Below are 16,995 nucleotides of genomic sequence, written 5' to 3' on the forward strand. Positions count from 1 at the left end.
ATTCCCGGGGACATAAAAGGGTTTACGTGGCCACGTAGTACCAAAAAAGAACTTCCAGAGGGTATATTGATTACACCATATTAGGTAAGGGGAACTGCCACAGACAGCTGCAAACTGGCAGGACACACACTGATTGTTCAAAAATACTTACTTTGAAAATATAGGTACTGACAAACTTCATCTAGAGAGAGAGACATGCAAATAAAGAGATGTTGAGAAAGGCAAAAGGCTTGGATACACAGAAATAGAGAGTAGGTGTAGGCATGGTGACAGGATTTTGTAATGCTATATCTCCCAAAACCACTTTGCTTTCAAGCTTCAAAAGCGACACTGGAATACATGACGAATAATCCAAACGATAAAAAGAATTTGAACAACAACAAAGATCCTGCACCAAAATAATTTATTAAACTTTTTGCAATATTTTACATCCCCATACAAAGAGATGACCTTGAAGAAGGACACTGCAGATCCAAAGTGTTGTCATGTTCTTCTTTTGCTTGAGCATGTAGTAAATCAACTAAATGCACATCAATACCAAAGTCCATTCAGAGATTTTGGTGCCGGTCCGGTTTTTATGTTATACAGTTTACAAACACCTAGTATTTGTCATGTATTAACCCTCTTAGTTTTTAAAAGGTTCTAGGGCGCAATACCTTTTTTTGTAACCCAAAATGGGGTTAATAAATGTACAGTATGGCGTTTGAATATTATAGGTTTGTGGTGGACTGTCTGTGTAAGGCTATAACAAGATGGTATCCACCACACATATTCTGAGCTGTAGGGTTTAGTTTTCCAATGCAAAACATGGCAGGACATGATAGTTTTATTCCTTTATACATCAATGTTTATGACTGTGTTTTGTCCTGCCATTTAGCAGTATAACAGTTTACTGTAAAACCTGTTCTACTACCTGCCTGATGCTTTATAATGAGGCTACTTAAGAGGATATTATAAAAAAAAAACAAATACAAAAAATAGTTATGCCAAATGGTGAAAATTTTAAAATATGAAAATGGGAGTCAAAGTAAAACTGGAAAACTGTCCATCCATTTGAGATCTGAGCACTCATGGTCATACCTCATAATACTAAATAATAAAAGAAGAGGGACATCATAACAATTGTTTGTGATGGCGCATGCAATTCAGGCGTTGGTAAAAACTCCATACTATCACCTTTTAAATAATCTCTAACATAAACAATCAAAATATTTTTTTTTCTATGTATATGATTACATTTTCTATAACAAGCATTCACTTCTATAACTATGTCAACCTGACATACCTTACAGCTTATTGACTACCAGTCAACAGAGCTACGTGCACATGAAGGAAACATAGCCAAAATATATAAAACAAAAAGAAAAACATTCTTATTTGGCTATTACATTATATATTTTAGATTTAAAAAGGTGAGAGCTTTGTATTAAATATATCCTGGTAGAGATATAAGTAGTAAAATACAACTTTTCAGGTGAGCTTTGATTAAACTGTGTTGAGTAATCAGTTGTGTCAATATATGAGTGTACATATAACATATCACATATATTACAAAATAAACAAAAATAAAGGCAGAATATCTTTTTTTCCTGATTACCGATTATATAGATTTACATAGCCTTCCTTTGGAGCAGGCTGCTCACGTTAAAAATAGTTTACATTCAACTCTCATAATTTTCTGAAAATACTGCAATCACTAATATTGTTTTACAAGAAAAAAAATAACAGATTTCTAACATTTAATATACTATTCATGTATAACAGCTGTTCTCATATCATAACCATTATTCAGCAACAACTTACTTTATGTGACAAATGTGCAACATAGAAACATGAAATATTTGGTACAATAGTGCTTGAAATAAAGATCTTTAACTAAATTACATATTAAAATGTACAAACATAAACATGTAAATTAACGGCCTACTGTAAAAGTAAACATCAAAATCTGTTCTATCCATAAAGTAGTTTTTTTTTCTATATTTAATCTTAAGCAAACTCCTCTTTTGAGATCTTTTGAGACATAAAATGTTTTTTTTTTCCTTGTGCTGTAATCCTGTTACAACCCTCTAGAATCCAATTATAAAAAAAATATAACACTATGAACCCATTTTAAAACTCTTTGCCTCCAAAGTATCTAGCACAACCACGTGCAGCTCTCCATTTGGCAAAAGAGGGGTTAAGTGCGGAGGGACCCACAATCCATTGCTCTGCAAAGTGCTACAGGTCTCTCGATCACCGAAAGGGGTTCAACATAAACTCTCACTACGCTTAAAACTCTTTAATAATATAGATTAAAGTCACCGTTGAGTTATGAGTGACTGATAGACTCTTTTGTACATTCGATAATCTAAGTAAACTCCTCCTCTGATGCTATTTTCTTATCCTGGGTTCACAGGCCTGACAAAGCGATGAAACTTTGGTGGCCGACGGAGTTGACATTAGTCTCATTGTTTTTGCGTCTGATGTACTGTGGCAAAATTTAGGCACTTTTGCAAAGTCTTGGTTAGAAAATAAAATAAGTACAGAATAAAAGTTTTCAAGACTTCCTTTTTGTATGACGGTCATACTGTGCAAATGTTTCCTTGTTTAATATATATATATATATTTGCTATTTTTAAAATCCCACCTAATCCAACATAGCGTTTCTTTATATGAGACTTAGCTCTCAGCTTTTGTGCTTTGTCATAAGCTTATTTATTGTTAGATTTCAGAATGCTTTAACTTCTTGGTCTTCTTTGCAGAGGGGGAATGGTGTTGTCCTATTTTAATGGCTTAAAAGGAATACTAAAGTGTTAATATTCACTACCTAACTTCTATTTCTATAAGTCATTGGAAAATCATTTCCAGTACATATTACATGTTTTCCAATATTTCAACTGTATGCTCTTAGTGGGATGTGAAACCATTATATCTGCCATAGCTATAACAGGTGATAAGACAATATTGTAGAGTGGAAGTCAGGTATACAAAATATTAAAAAGTAAACATTATCCACTAACATCACAGCTGGTATCAGGTAGTTAACTATTTTATGTTGGAATATATTACGCATATCATATATATTACCAATTTATAATATAGCAGCACTAGCTTCTTAAGAGTTTTGTAGTTTGACCATAAAGAGAATATCCTTTCTTTTTTTTTAGCATGCAGTTTGTGGCAACTCTATAGAGGAGGAGGTTGGATAGTATGTACAGTATGGATGCTTTGATAGCTTCTGTGAATCTTCTTGATGGTCTGTTATAGTCTTGATTATTTCAGTATGATCTGGTAAAATAAAACACAATAGTTAAAGTTAATTTGTATATTAGCTATTTCAGCCCCCCACCCCATACAAGTAAATGTAGGCTATAAGAATCAGCAGAGATATTTTTACCGGTTTTGGTATTAACTCCAACATACTAAAACACCACATTGTTCTGTTCTGCTTTTGCCCTAAATGGGTGATTCTGATAGCATCCAAGTCATTGGGGTATACAATTTTCAGATGCAACACACACCCCTACATTTTAAAAAAATCAATTTTGTCTTTAGATCAATTTTTTTCACTATTTGCCTGAAAATATACTAAACTAGGATTTCTGAACTATCGAATTATTGTATTATTTGAATAATTATAGAGACAAAGTAAATAGGAAGTGGGAGAACATCCCACATAGTTAGAAAGTGAAGGTAAGGGCCATGGTAATGTTACACTCTAATCTACCCACGTAAAGATCAAGTGGTAGATTCTTTAACCCGAAGAAAACAAATCACATTTTTCTATTGCAGTCTATGGAGTCACTGTCTCTTTAACTAGACATAAATGTATCTTTGGCAATTGAATCCGATTCCAAATGTTTTCAGACATGATACAGTTAACTTTTTATATATTTCATTGTTCAAGAATATTGACGGATTTCCACTAGGCATTTGCCTACAGTGCCATATTTGTGGAGACGTTGTTGGAGACAAAAGGAGAAGGGTTAACTGTAGCCCTGCCTATGCTCATTTTCTGTATAATGACCCATTTACATTGAGGTACCAGCTATATGCCCCTAGGGACTTCTGGAAGACATATCTGTCTGTGGTCAAAAATCTAGCCAGACTCAACTCTTTTTAAAGGTGTACAAAGTACCCCATTACATGCACATTGTTTTAGGATGCACTCTTAGGGACATCTGTGACTCTAGGTGAGAACTGGAAGCACAGACATTAGATAGCAAAATTCCTAGGAGAAGACAGAGGGTTTAAAGCACACAAAAAGCATAGGCAAGTTAGCAAGTATTGACAAAATACCTTCTGTTTTTCATATGTTTCTATGACATGCAGCTTACTCAATGATCACGCCTGGCAAATAGCTATACAACCTAGCCATTGACAAAGCTAATGGGCATACATTACATGCAGTGCCCAATTAACTGAAGGCAACACTGAGATCACATAAGACTTGATTTTTTTAATATTTCTGATATTTTTTAATGTGCATGGTCGGGAATTAAAAGAATAACATTTAAATACTGCTAAATTCCCCACTAATTTGTGTTCATCTAGCTTTTGGCTAATAGAGCAAATGTCACCTAAGAAAAGTTAACATTGATCATTAGAACATAAAAAAAATCTGTCATGTTAATGATTTTTTTTTTTAATTTTTCAGTTTTTTTAAAATATGATCTCTGGATTCAGAGAAGCTAAAAAGAAGTGGATCCAGCATTCTAATTGACATATCTGCAGTGAGTTTCCTTCAAGATTTTCCATTGGCTGGGAATAGTTATTTGTTTTACATCTTGCATTAGATTTAACATATTTATTTAATATATATATATATATATATATATATATATATTCAATTACTCTATATGACATCATCATTAAAGCAAGACAGAAACATTGGCTTAGTAAATCTTCACAGCTTCACAGCTGTAGAAGATATTTCACTTTTATGTCTTGCGTCACATATACACTGCATTTCTGTTTACACAGTTAGCAACGATAATTCATACGTCTCTGCTCAGACAATCTAACATGGTTGCTTAGAGACAAACCATCGCAGCAATCATCAGGTTCTTTTGCCCTTAAAAGGAAATGGTGCAGTTTAGTATTCTTTAATGCCAAAGAAATAGCTTCAGCAATCCTTCAATTATTGTGTTTAATCTGAGCTGCTGGAAAGTCTGCATGATGACACACAGCTAAGGCAAAATGTATATTCTAACATTAAACTCCATCTATTCAATATGGACATTAATATACATTGTTAGCGCTCACCTACTGTATATTCTATCCAATCTATAGAGAGTTCTCATTTCACAGTTTGATTATTACTGTAGAATTACTATGTGTTCTTACAGAGGAAAGCATGTAGATCATGTTTGCCTTGCACCAGGGGACTGCACACCAATGTCTGTCTTTTTTGTGTGGTTTGTATTACTTTGATTTTTTTTGTTTTTATAATCTGTGTTTTGCACCAAATGTACATGTATGTGTGGAATCTATTTGGCCTCTCTGGAAATCTTGCGCAAGCGATCACTTGAGCAGGCTGGAGGTGCATACCTTGCACTTCCGCTTTCCATTAACAGGAGGGTCTGAATCTATGCGCAAGCTAGGTAAATTTGCTAAATGTTAGGGTGAGGATTCTGAAAAATTATTCTATGCCTCTGTATGAGATGAACAAATGCACATGTGCCTATAAGGACTGGAGTTTACCATTGAAAAAATGGTGTATTTAAAAGCAGATCCTAAAACATCTGATGGCCGCATCCAAACACCCCACCTGTGGCATGCTGATATAAATAGGGAGGCATTGCAGGTGGCTTATGTATATATATGTGATTAATCACACATGGACTCTTTACACAACTACTAAAGATTTAAACCAAGTAAATTCACTTATTGTATAAACTCCTGCTTATCTATTTAAAATGAATCTGTTTTTTTAAGAGGAGAAAGGTAGCCCAGATGTTCAAGAATGTGTTTTCAATGGCATACCTCCCAACTTTTAGCCAAACGTTAAATGGCCAGAGAGCGACACTTTTGCTTTAGGGGATATGGTCGGGGATGAGACTAGTGGAGAGGGCTTTACCAAATCTTTTTTTATATGTATATATATATATATATATATATATATATATATATATATATACAAACCCAACTTTTGCTGTTTCTAGCCACATTATTGTGACTTTTAGGGCCATAGAACACTGTGATACACCAATGTGATTTGGGTACCAAATAGGCCCTGTCCCAAGAGTGACACTTGGGAGTTATACAATTCAGAAATTAGCAATACTAAACAAATATCCATAAACATTGTGGGGTAAAGTGTCTTTAAATCACAATATGTAATATTCGTATTTTACACAAAGTCACAGTGATTTATCCATTGTTAAATATCACTACTGTCTGTCTGTGAAGCACAGCAGGTTATGGAATTAAGTGACCCTACAAGTAAGGAAGCCACCTGTTTTGGGATATCACTAACTCCAGGAAGTTTAAGTTACTGAAATGTATCACCTCTTGAGTCATGCATCCAGTATACTAAACTGCAAAGCTTTCGGTGCTCCGTCATCTATTTTTAGAGAAAGCTTAGCAACACCCCAGAAATAAACAGCCGGCTAACATAAGGGGGTTCCAATCTTTGTGTGTAAAAAAGGCAAACAGGTATAATAAACATATTGTTCTGCCATAGGTAATGGGCTTTTTTGATTTTTTTTCCCCAATTAGAATTTAACTTGAAATACCACAATATGGTTTTTGCAGCTTGATATAAAAGAACATTGATCTCAAGGGTTATAGTTATACAGTATTTTACCAATAAGTTTTGGGAATTAGTAAACTGTGTTTAAACCTGCCACTTAAAGTAGTAGCTTATTTTTTACTCGTTTTGTAAATGTTTTCATTTATAAACCTTTGACTTCCAAACCCATACAGAGTGTTCTGCACATTCTGGACAATCAGCACTACAGGTTGCCAATGGGGACCCTATTTGAAATTATAACCTAGTTTTTTATTTTTGAAAAGCACATGATCAATCAGTACTGATATAAAATAAGAAAAAAAATATGTCTAAATTACCATACTTTTGAAATTGTCCAGGTACTAAAAGAGTTAAGCCTATGTGAGCAGCTGAAGAGGTACTGAATGAAAACTCTATAGAGAAATAGCCATAGGACTGGGAGAAAGTAACCTAATACATATGATGACAGCCTCATAAAATAAAGGGACAGTAACCATTTGCCACACTTATCTCTGCTCCTCGCTGCTTTGTTTCTTAAGGGCTAATGTATGGAGAAGAAATTAACTTTTCCTTTTCCAAATCTGTCACTATTTAAAACACATCTTACAATCCAGTACATGGAATCTGCAATAGTGTGAAGACTAAAACAACCTACATTTTTTTTAATCAGAAATCTGCCTTATGGGAGCAGCCACATTCACTTGACCTGGTTTTGACACAAAAGATTTCCTCTTTTTTTGTTAAGTTACTTCTTGTCATTTTGTGGATGCTGTCTTGTTTTGGCACCCTTTGTAATGGTTCAGTGGGGAGAAGGGAGATGATTTCAAAACATAAAATATGCCAATATTGGGGCTAACTATTGTGCTTGTTACAGATCTCAACTGAGGCAACGCTTAAACCAAGTATCTTCAAAACGTTTACAGTGACTTTAAAATGCAGAAGCTACATAACTTTAGATATGCTGAAAAGCTACAAAAGATGACAGCGTCCCCTTAAATAGAAACTTGTGTATTTATTATAAAGCTGATAGAAATGACCGTAATCATTTATCTTCTAGAATGTGTTTGTATCAATCTATGTTGTCAGTTGTCATATGGTTATGGATATCAAGATTTTATTTCCCTAAAAAGTTATTATTATGAGCCTGTGGAAGTGAAACTGCTATTTTTACAAGGGGGAGCTAAGTTATCCAATGTCAGCACTATGTTTATCATCATTCTTGTATTGTCATCTGCATTGCTTCTGTCCCCAGCTGCTCTACATTATGCACATTCCAGGAACCAGTGCCTGGTGCTGATCACTACTGACAGATGACAAGAATAGTGTAATGGATGACATCATAGTTCATTGGATCAAGGATTCCTTGTATAACTTAACACCATGATGCTCAGACAGATAAGAGTTTTCAGTAATGCACTGCACACCTTCTCTTGCACTGAGAATGGGAATGTAACTTACACGATTGTTGTCTGATGGATTATAATAACAATACATACTAAATGGCCTCTTCACAATGCTGTGACGCTGAGCCCTGCAAGGTAATACCCCCTAAAACAAATGCATTTTTCTTTGAAATGTTGGGTATCATGCCGTATGTTTCTATGTAATGCCTAAATATGTATATACGCATAGGCACCTTCTGAAAATGTGTTGGTGTTCTATGAATGGCCTGTTATTGTTAGTCCCTTAGAATGGATATTTCAGCACACAACCAGCATAGTTTCTACTGGATCCATTCACTAAGAAGTGAATATGATAACACTGAAATATGCAACATGTGATACAAACATACCCCTTTATCAATGAATGAATTTACAAATAAGTAATTAAAACTAAAAAAAGGAATATATGAAATACATAAATTATATATATGAGACACATAAAATAATAAATGTATTAAAGGGAAAGCATGTTGACTTCCTTTTCTCAGCCTCTGCATGGTTCTTCCTTGCCATCAACTTATCTCTGCCCTGAACCTTTTTAAGAGTGGGCAAGGAAAAGGGAGAGCATTTAAGAACTTGATATTGATTAGATAATACTGTTTCTGGCACTCTGTGAAACAGGGCCAATTAACTTTTTCTATACATTTTTTATGGGATTCAGTAATATGCAGAGGAGAAGGCAGCAACAGAACATGTTTAATGCAGTGGTTACTCTAATTCAATCTCTATGTTATATAATTGTTGTACAGTTGGGAAGGAAAGTATGATCACTTGAATTATATACATGATTTGGTTGATGAGGCTGGATTCTTTTTTCTGGCAAATATGGTAACAAACCTCTTCTATTTTATTCATTTAGCATTTATCCTCTCTGTCTTTCCTAGTAAAAAGAATGCCACTCATTTGAAAACACACACGAAGAAACATAAAACAGAAAGATCAATACTTGCAAAATGTTAACTCTGAATAAGTGCAGCCATGTTCATGAACACATTTTCTGTTAAATACTTGACAAAAATAAAATTCGATGGGTAGACACATTTAGAATAAAAAAAATTCTCTTGAGAATTTTTTTTAACTTATTAGCACTCATTTAGAGTTTGGGATTTGTGAAAGAAAGCTTTAAAAGGAGCAAACCTGATTGGCTGTGGTTGTTGCGGCGAAGGGGACACTTGTTGCAGGAGTTGTTGCTGCAGAGACAGTGGCGGACGTAGCGCTGTGCATCATGGGAACTTTCAGGAGGGGAACCATGGAAGCAATGAACAGGAGGGTGTAGCATTATGGTAATAGAAGTGGTTTTGGCATGGTGAATATCACATAGCAGCAAGCCATCATGGGTTAAACCAGCAGATGGCATGCAATCACAATGCAAAGCAAGAAAGCGTGGGAGAGAAATAAAAAAGGGAAAAAAGCTTATTACAGGTACAATTAAAGGAAGTTTGTAAAATAAAAAAAATATTATCAGTGATTCCCAGAAAAAGCAAGTTAAGACAGAAAGCGGAAACTCCCTATATTACAATATGTCGGTTAATCATGGAACATAAATGCTAGTGAATACTACAAAACACAGTCCAAATGCTGTTTCTTTAATTATGATAACTGATTTTTTAACAATAAATGTACTCATCAAACTTTAACATTAATAACACAGTAATCACAATGCAAAATGAACCTATGCAGATATTTAGTATGTAATTATTTTCATAATTTGGTTGATTCTTGATGTTTTAACATATTAACCTTTTGAGAGACAAATTAGTAAGCAAAGTACAATTATCTTATTCTATAACTAGAAATAAAAAAAGAAAAAAAAATCCCATACTACCAATTATAAACGTTATGTATTTTACATTGGTTTTAGAAACCAGGTTTTTACCCCTCAATACTTACAAGTATTATTACAAAATATCTATCATACATTAGCCTTGGGTAATAACCAAATCCTGTCCATATAAAAATTGATTCTCTTCCAAGGAAATACTGTATGCATCTACTGTGTTTTGAAATAAATAGACAACTTGCTAACTAGAGGTCCAACACACCCTTTGGAACTTTAGATTTCTGGGAAACTCTGATGAAATATTCTACACATAGCAAAAAGAGGAAAAAAGCACAACACTATGACGTTTACACAAAGGTGATCACTACTTACACTCCATTTTTCATAAACTCAATAGACATCACAAAAATGTATAGAACTATTGGTATACTTATAAGGCCACAAAACAATTGAAGACACATTCTAGGTGAAAGTTCTAGAGGATTTACATTCTAGAATCTTGAAAACTAACACAGCTGAATGTGTTCTAAAGCATATTATAAAACATTTAGAACCATAAAGGGTGGCTTGTGTATCAAAAGAAGATTAAAAAGTAGATAGGAACCTACCAATACTGGTAGCTGGTGTCATGCACAAAACTGACCCTGTGTGTCATGCAATGAGAAGAGGAGAAAATAAATAAAGGGAAGAAACAGGTTAGCTACACAGAGTTAACATTCAGGGAGAAATTCAAGCACAGCTCTACATAAGTAGGGGTTAATGCAGACAAAAGTTATCTAAGGCCATTCATGGTTTTGAAACAATTCCATTAAAAAGAGCTTCCTATACCAATACCAACTCTCTTCCCATATGAATTTGGACATTAGAGTAAATTCTCGTCTAAGTGTGGATGATCATCTAAATTGAAAGTAAAATAAACTTTGGAGCACAGTGAGGGGGCAGTATTTGTCTCCCTGATTTATGAGAATTATATATATTATTTGCTTGTCATGTTGTATATAAGAACTGACCACATTTTTGCAGATCAGTATTTGGTGTGCCCACCCTTTGCCTTCCACACAGCATCCTTACGTCTAGCTACACTTGCACATAGTTTTTTAGGAACTCAGCAGGTACGTTGTTCATAACATCTTGGAGTTTTCAATGGAGATTCAGGCAGCCTCAGTTGCTTCCTTCTCTTCATGTAATCCCAGACAGGCTCGATGATCAGGGCTCTGTATGGGCCATACTATCACTTCCAGGACTCCTTGTTCTTCTTTACACTGAAGATAGTTAATGGGGCCAATTCCCTGATGGTATTGCATGATGGATAAGTAGCTGCCTGTACTTCTCAGCATTGAGGAGATCATTCATTCTGACCATGTCCCCTATTCCATTTGCAGAAATGCAGCCCCAAGGTCGCATAGGTCTTCCATGAAGAGCACTTCTTACAGAAATGCAGACCCAATCCTGCACCATGTTTCACTGTTGCCTAATAATACTCTTTCTTGTACTGCTCTCTAGGCCATCTGCAGATAAAGTGTCCAGTGTACCTGCTGCCATCTTTCAGTGTTTTTATGCATAGTTGAGTTGTTCAGTCTTGTTTCCATGTCATAGGTATGGCTTTTTGGCCACAAATTTTCCATGAAGACCACTTCTGACCAGACTTCTCTAGACAGTGGATGGGTGTACTCGGCTCGCACTGTTTTCTGCCAATGCTGAGCTGGTGGCATTGCTGGGCATCTTCCGATTGCAAAGGGATGAAAGCATGATATGTCATCTACTGCACTAAACTTCCTTTGGCCGACCAAAGCTCATACACAGCTGTTTCTGTTTTAGTAAATAATTGTGTTTCAACCTAGCATTAGCACCACATCAGTTAGTATAATTGTTTAATCATACACCTAACTACACTACATGGACAAAAGTTTTGGGACACCTGACCATCACATCAACAGGGACTTTTATGACATCGCATTCTAAATACATATGAATTGGCAACAATTCTCACAGAAACGCTCCAAATGTATCTATTTATTTAGAATGCAATGTCTTAAAAGTCCGTGTTGATGTAATGTCCCAATACTTTTGTCCATATAGTGTATATACCGAAAAAAAATCCCTGACTTTGTGCAAGTCTACCTAGAATAACAGATGCTGTTTTGAGAGCAAAGAGTGGTCACACCAAATATTGATTTAGATTCTATTCTATTTTGTTTACTCACTTTATATCTTAAAAAAATGAACATGAACTAAAATGAACATGAGTATTTTTTTAAAGCATTCTTACTTTAAAGCATTGATTTCATGCATGCCTAAAAATTTTGCACAGTACTATGTTTGTGTTTATATATATATATATATATATATATATCTGTTAGTGGTACTAAGGACGCAAATGTGGTTTTACATGATCTACAAGCATTATTAACATAATTAATGCTTATGGCAAAGATTTACTAACTATAAGTAGAGAAGTAACTATAACTGTTTACTTAACTCATTAGTGTAGCTTGTAATAATCAGAGTTAAATAAATAATGTGCACTGCAACTACATTTGGGTGTCCTTAAGGATCACATCTCTAAAAAAAGGAAAATAGTGTTGTATGGTTACACATTTATTTAGCTTGGTCTGAACTTCTAAAGAGAAAAAACTGTGAATGACCTTAGAATAACGGGTAATACATAGAGAATGAGGTGTTTAAGGCAATCCTAAAAAAAAACAATTGCAAAGGGAACAAATTCCAGATTGCTAGAATACATGACCCAGAACATTTTTTGCAGAGAAAGAAATTAGTGCTTTAAGTAAGTATCATCTGGATATGTTGCCAGCTTTCATTGGTTGGAAAAGAAAAAAAAATATATATATATGTTTTATTTAAATAAAACATAGTGAGTTACAAAATTAGTTAGAACTGAAATGTTGTACTAATTTTTCCTATACACAGTATGTTGTGTTAACACATAGTTTTTAGGAGAGATTTCAAGAAAGCTTTGGTAATTTAAAGCACATTTCGTTTCAAAGTTTAACTTATTTTAACATGACATTGTTTCAATTAACCAAAATGGTCATTAATACAGTAGAAACATATTTTTGTTATTTTTCCCTATCTATTAAATTCATATTAACTCAGCTCTAGTTTTTGTTATGTGATGCTATGTTATTAGTGTCTTTTCCAACCAACATTAGATTTCAAATAGAATCTGGTAAAGATGCAGAAGGTTTTAGCGATAAAATCAGAACATTTATCAAAAATCATTCTCTGTAGAAGCATTTTAACACATTTTCAACACCCAGACATTAAATATAATACCGTGCAATTAAGACCTGCCATTATGGTATATAAAATTAAATGTTGCTTGAACTAAGAAAACATGCATTCTAAAAAAACAGCCATTTTTTTGTCAATATTAAATTAAGAATTTATCTGAAAAGTGTAGACGGAGGTGTAAAGAATAAAAAACATTCCCCAATATAGAAGCTTAGTTGCTAAAAATAGTTTTTAAAGGAAATATCAGGAACAAACCTTATATATAACTTGTCATGGTTGACTCCTTCTATAAACAGTAATTATTGTCCTGTTTAGCAGTTCATTTAGCAGTGTTACTGGGACAAAGTCCAAAAACGATTCATGATTTTTCATTCAGGACATTGTTTTACTATTATAGGAAATTAATTTCTACAAATGCATTTTTTTGCCTTTTGTAACGTATGTCACAATAAATTCTGTGTTTCCTAGCCAGGCAAGCTGCTATTTAAATTTGCCCCTTTAATTGATTTAGTGAAAAGACAGGTCTTGATGGGAATGATGATTCATGCAATTGCAGTATAAACCATGCCATTTTACATCAAAATGTAAAACAACTCTGTTGTATACAAGGATCTAAATGTGATTTATATTAATTGATAGTATACAGATATGGAAACAGAACATAAAGAAAAGGAGCACACCAGGATTTCTAAAAGCAATATTAAGTTATATAAACAAGCCAACATAAAATAAAAAAAAAACAAAAAAAAACAAACCTGCACTGGACTTTACTGAATAGATACTGTGTTGTAAACCTGGTTATATATATATATATATATATATATATATATATATATATATATATATATATATATTCCTATTATTAATGTGCAAAATGCAGTTTCTTCCATTGTATTGGCATGAGCATAAATGATTTGTGTCAATCCCAGGGAACATTACCCGTGTCAGAAATCTTTGCTTGTGTTTACGGTTGCAAAATCTCAGACTTGTTTATCACTTTGCATGCAATATGTTTGAACGTATCACAAGGTTATCATCAGAGAGGATGTGAAAGTCTACAAGGACTTGTGCGCTAGAGGGAGTGACACATACCTGCTGGAAAAAAGGCTGCAGGTTGCTGCAACTGTGCACTGGCCAGTGCCTGTTGATAGTGCAAGACACTAGGGTTAAAAAGTGAACTTGCACCATTGCTTTTTTCAAGAGCTTGTCTCTTTGGTAATGAGTGGAGGACGCCAGGTGGAAACGCCTGTCAACAAAGAATTAGATGACACTTGTAGAGTTCATTATGTATGTACTTGAAATGCACACATACATAGATATATTTACATATTGTGAAAACATTGGTAAAAAAAAAAAAGACAAAAATAATAATAAAACAATTAAATTAAAAAGATGCTTTGCCATGCACCTTAACCCAAACTGAGGCAATGCAGAATGAGTGAGTTTTGGTTATTGGTAGCAAAAGCATGGTTTCATTACATTAACCCCGTAGTAACAAAACTACAGGCAAAACCTTTGCATCACTCAGCAAGGTAACATCCGTCAGGATAAGATTATATTAGAATTTAATTTCTAGCATTTTTTTTACAAGATGCAGAATAATGAATTCAATATTCATATAAAAAAATCAATCATATAGCAAAAATCACCATTAATTTACTAAATCACTTGGAATAAAGTCAAATGTCATAACTTGCATCTTGAATTACTTGAAAATGAAAGTATGTTAGAAATATAACTGAAAAAAATCTATTTCACTTGTATTTTTTTCACACATGGAAAAATGAGATGCCTAAATATAACTTTCCGTATATTAATTATATGCATTGGTTGTCTCAGATGATGTTAAAAAAAGCAATAAAAAAAAATTAGTTGCTTCATTGAAAAAGCTACATGCAAAGCAAAAGGTGAAAGGTCAAAGTACCAGATCTACAGTTGCTTCGAGAGGTCGCTTCATTGCTTTGGCAGTCGACTGCGTCTTTTAATAACAGGCAGCGAGCACATGATGGCAGTGGGCCAATGGGATTCAAGCGAATTAACATACAGGTAAACAGCAAGCAGAGGTGCATCATGGGAACGGCATTGCATTGTGGATAGGTGAGAAGGAAAAAAATATTCTGAATGCAGTATACAACATATAAAACACTAGGCATGCACAACAACAAAAATGTTTATTTAAAGAAATAAATATTACACTTTGAATTAGTACTAAAGCAAAAATGCATCTACTGTACCTTAGTTAAAAGCATATAAGAGAGTAAAATACAGAAGTTTGAAATTCAGATAAAAAAAAAAAGAAATAACGTAGCAGACTCCACAAAGCATTTGCACATTAAAAATATATATATTTAAAAGCAAAGAATTAGGCTTCAACCAGTAGACAGGAGAAGTTAGTTTGTTTTTTAAGCAGGCCTTTGCTGCCATACGAACAAGCAATGTCATTGTATTTTACTACTCTTACAGGTATTCTGTGCAATCTATTGTTTATTTCTTAGTAATGTTAGAACAAATGAAACAGTAACCTGCATTTTGTCCTTTCAAGTAGTTACAAGGGTCAAACTAACAATATATGATTTACAGCATCCCAGTATAACTTACATGTCAAATGTATAATATATGCATACATGAACAGTAAATGCTCCACATCCAGCAAGTTGTATCTACCAAAATCTTAGTGTATTAAATGTATATATATATAATATTTAACATTTGCATCTAAATACCTTAATGATTTATATTTAATCCAAAAAATGCTTAAAGCGGCACTATTGTGGTTTACTTGCTTTTATACTGATGTATTGTCTTTTATATAGTCTCTTGACTTTTATATGTATTTTTGCCTTTTACCTCAACTTTGAAACACACTCCAAAATGTTTAATATTTTATTCTGCAAATCCTCTCTTTTTGTTAATTGTTTTGGTTCAACCCCTGGTCTTACAAATAGCACTCTTGGTTTTGAGTTGGTATACCTTTAAGAGCATCCCTATAGTAAACTGAAACATGAAAGGTGGCGAACCCATCCATATCAACAAAGAGGAGAGGTTATGGAAAATATTTCCAGAATGACGTTAGTGTCAAGAGGTGGGTTAATTTCAGGAAAGCACGCTATATTAGCCAATTCATTGTAATTTATGAAGCCAGGAGAAAATAGCTGCATTGAAGCAAACTGCATCACGTATGCTATTTGGAAGCTATTAGATGCCAGAGAGCTGCATTGGCAGATGAAATACGCTCTCAAATTCTTTATTAAAAAGGGATAAGCAAACAGCCATTCTGAGCCCAGTTCTTTTTGATTGTCCACTTTAATATTTATATGTATGATTATTACAATCCTGCTTTTGTCTATACATATAGCACCGTGCAAACATTTTAGGCAGGTGTGAAAAAAAACTGTAAAGTAAGAATGCTAAATGTTAATTTATTTTTAGCATTTAATAAAATGTAGAATTGAGTGAACAGAAGAAAAATCTAAATCAAATCAAGATTTGGTGGGACCACCCTTTGCCTTCAAAACGGCATCAATTCTTCTAGGTACAGTTGCACACAGTTTGTTTTAAGGAAACCTGCAGTTTCCCTGTGGATTTGAACAGCCTCAGTTGCTACTATCACTTCATGTAACCCCAGACAGACTCGATGATGTTGAGATCAGGGGCCTGTGGGGCCATACCATCACTTCCAGTACTCCTTGTTCTTCGTTGCACTGAAGATTATTCTTAATGTCTTTGGCTGTATGTTTGTGGTTGTTGTCATGCTGCAGAATAAATTTGGGGCCAATCAGATGCCTCCCTGTTGGTACTGCATGATG

The 16,995-nt window shown here is 34.1% G+C and overlaps 1 protein-coding gene across 8 annotated transcripts in view; it reads right to left on the minus strand.

The window, feature by feature from the left end:
- Positions 1–389: 389 nt before the first annotated feature.
- The window catches only part of MBNL2 (muscleblind like splicing regulator 2), a 35,549-nt gene continuing 18,943 nt past the window's right edge, over positions 390–16,995 (minus strand). The window contains exons 5-9 of one of the 8 annotated variants that reach the window (XM_053455354.1): positions 15,114–15,161; positions 14,282–14,435; positions 10,546–10,581; positions 9,295–9,389; positions 390–3,270 (exon numbers count right to left, since the gene is read on the minus strand). In XM_053455354.1, coding sequence (XP_053311329.1) covers positions 3,256–3,270; positions 9,295–9,389; positions 10,546–10,581; positions 14,282–14,435; positions 15,114–15,161 — 348 coding nt within the window. In that variant the 3' untranslated portion in view covers positions 390–3,255. Of the gene's footprint in view, positions 3,271–9,294; positions 9,390–10,545; positions 10,582–14,281; positions 14,436–15,113; positions 15,168–16,995 lie in introns of all 8 variants that reach the window. The other 7 variants (XM_053455353.1, XM_053455356.1, XM_053455359.1 and 4 more) reach the window with 7 other exon arrangements.

This window comes from Spea bombifrons, chromosome 2 (genome assembly GCF_027358695.1).
Source record: "Spea bombifrons isolate aSpeBom1 chromosome 2, aSpeBom1.2.pri, whole genome shotgun sequence".
Lineage (NCBI taxonomy): Eukaryota > Metazoa > Chordata > Amphibia > Anura > Pelobatidae > Spea > Spea bombifrons.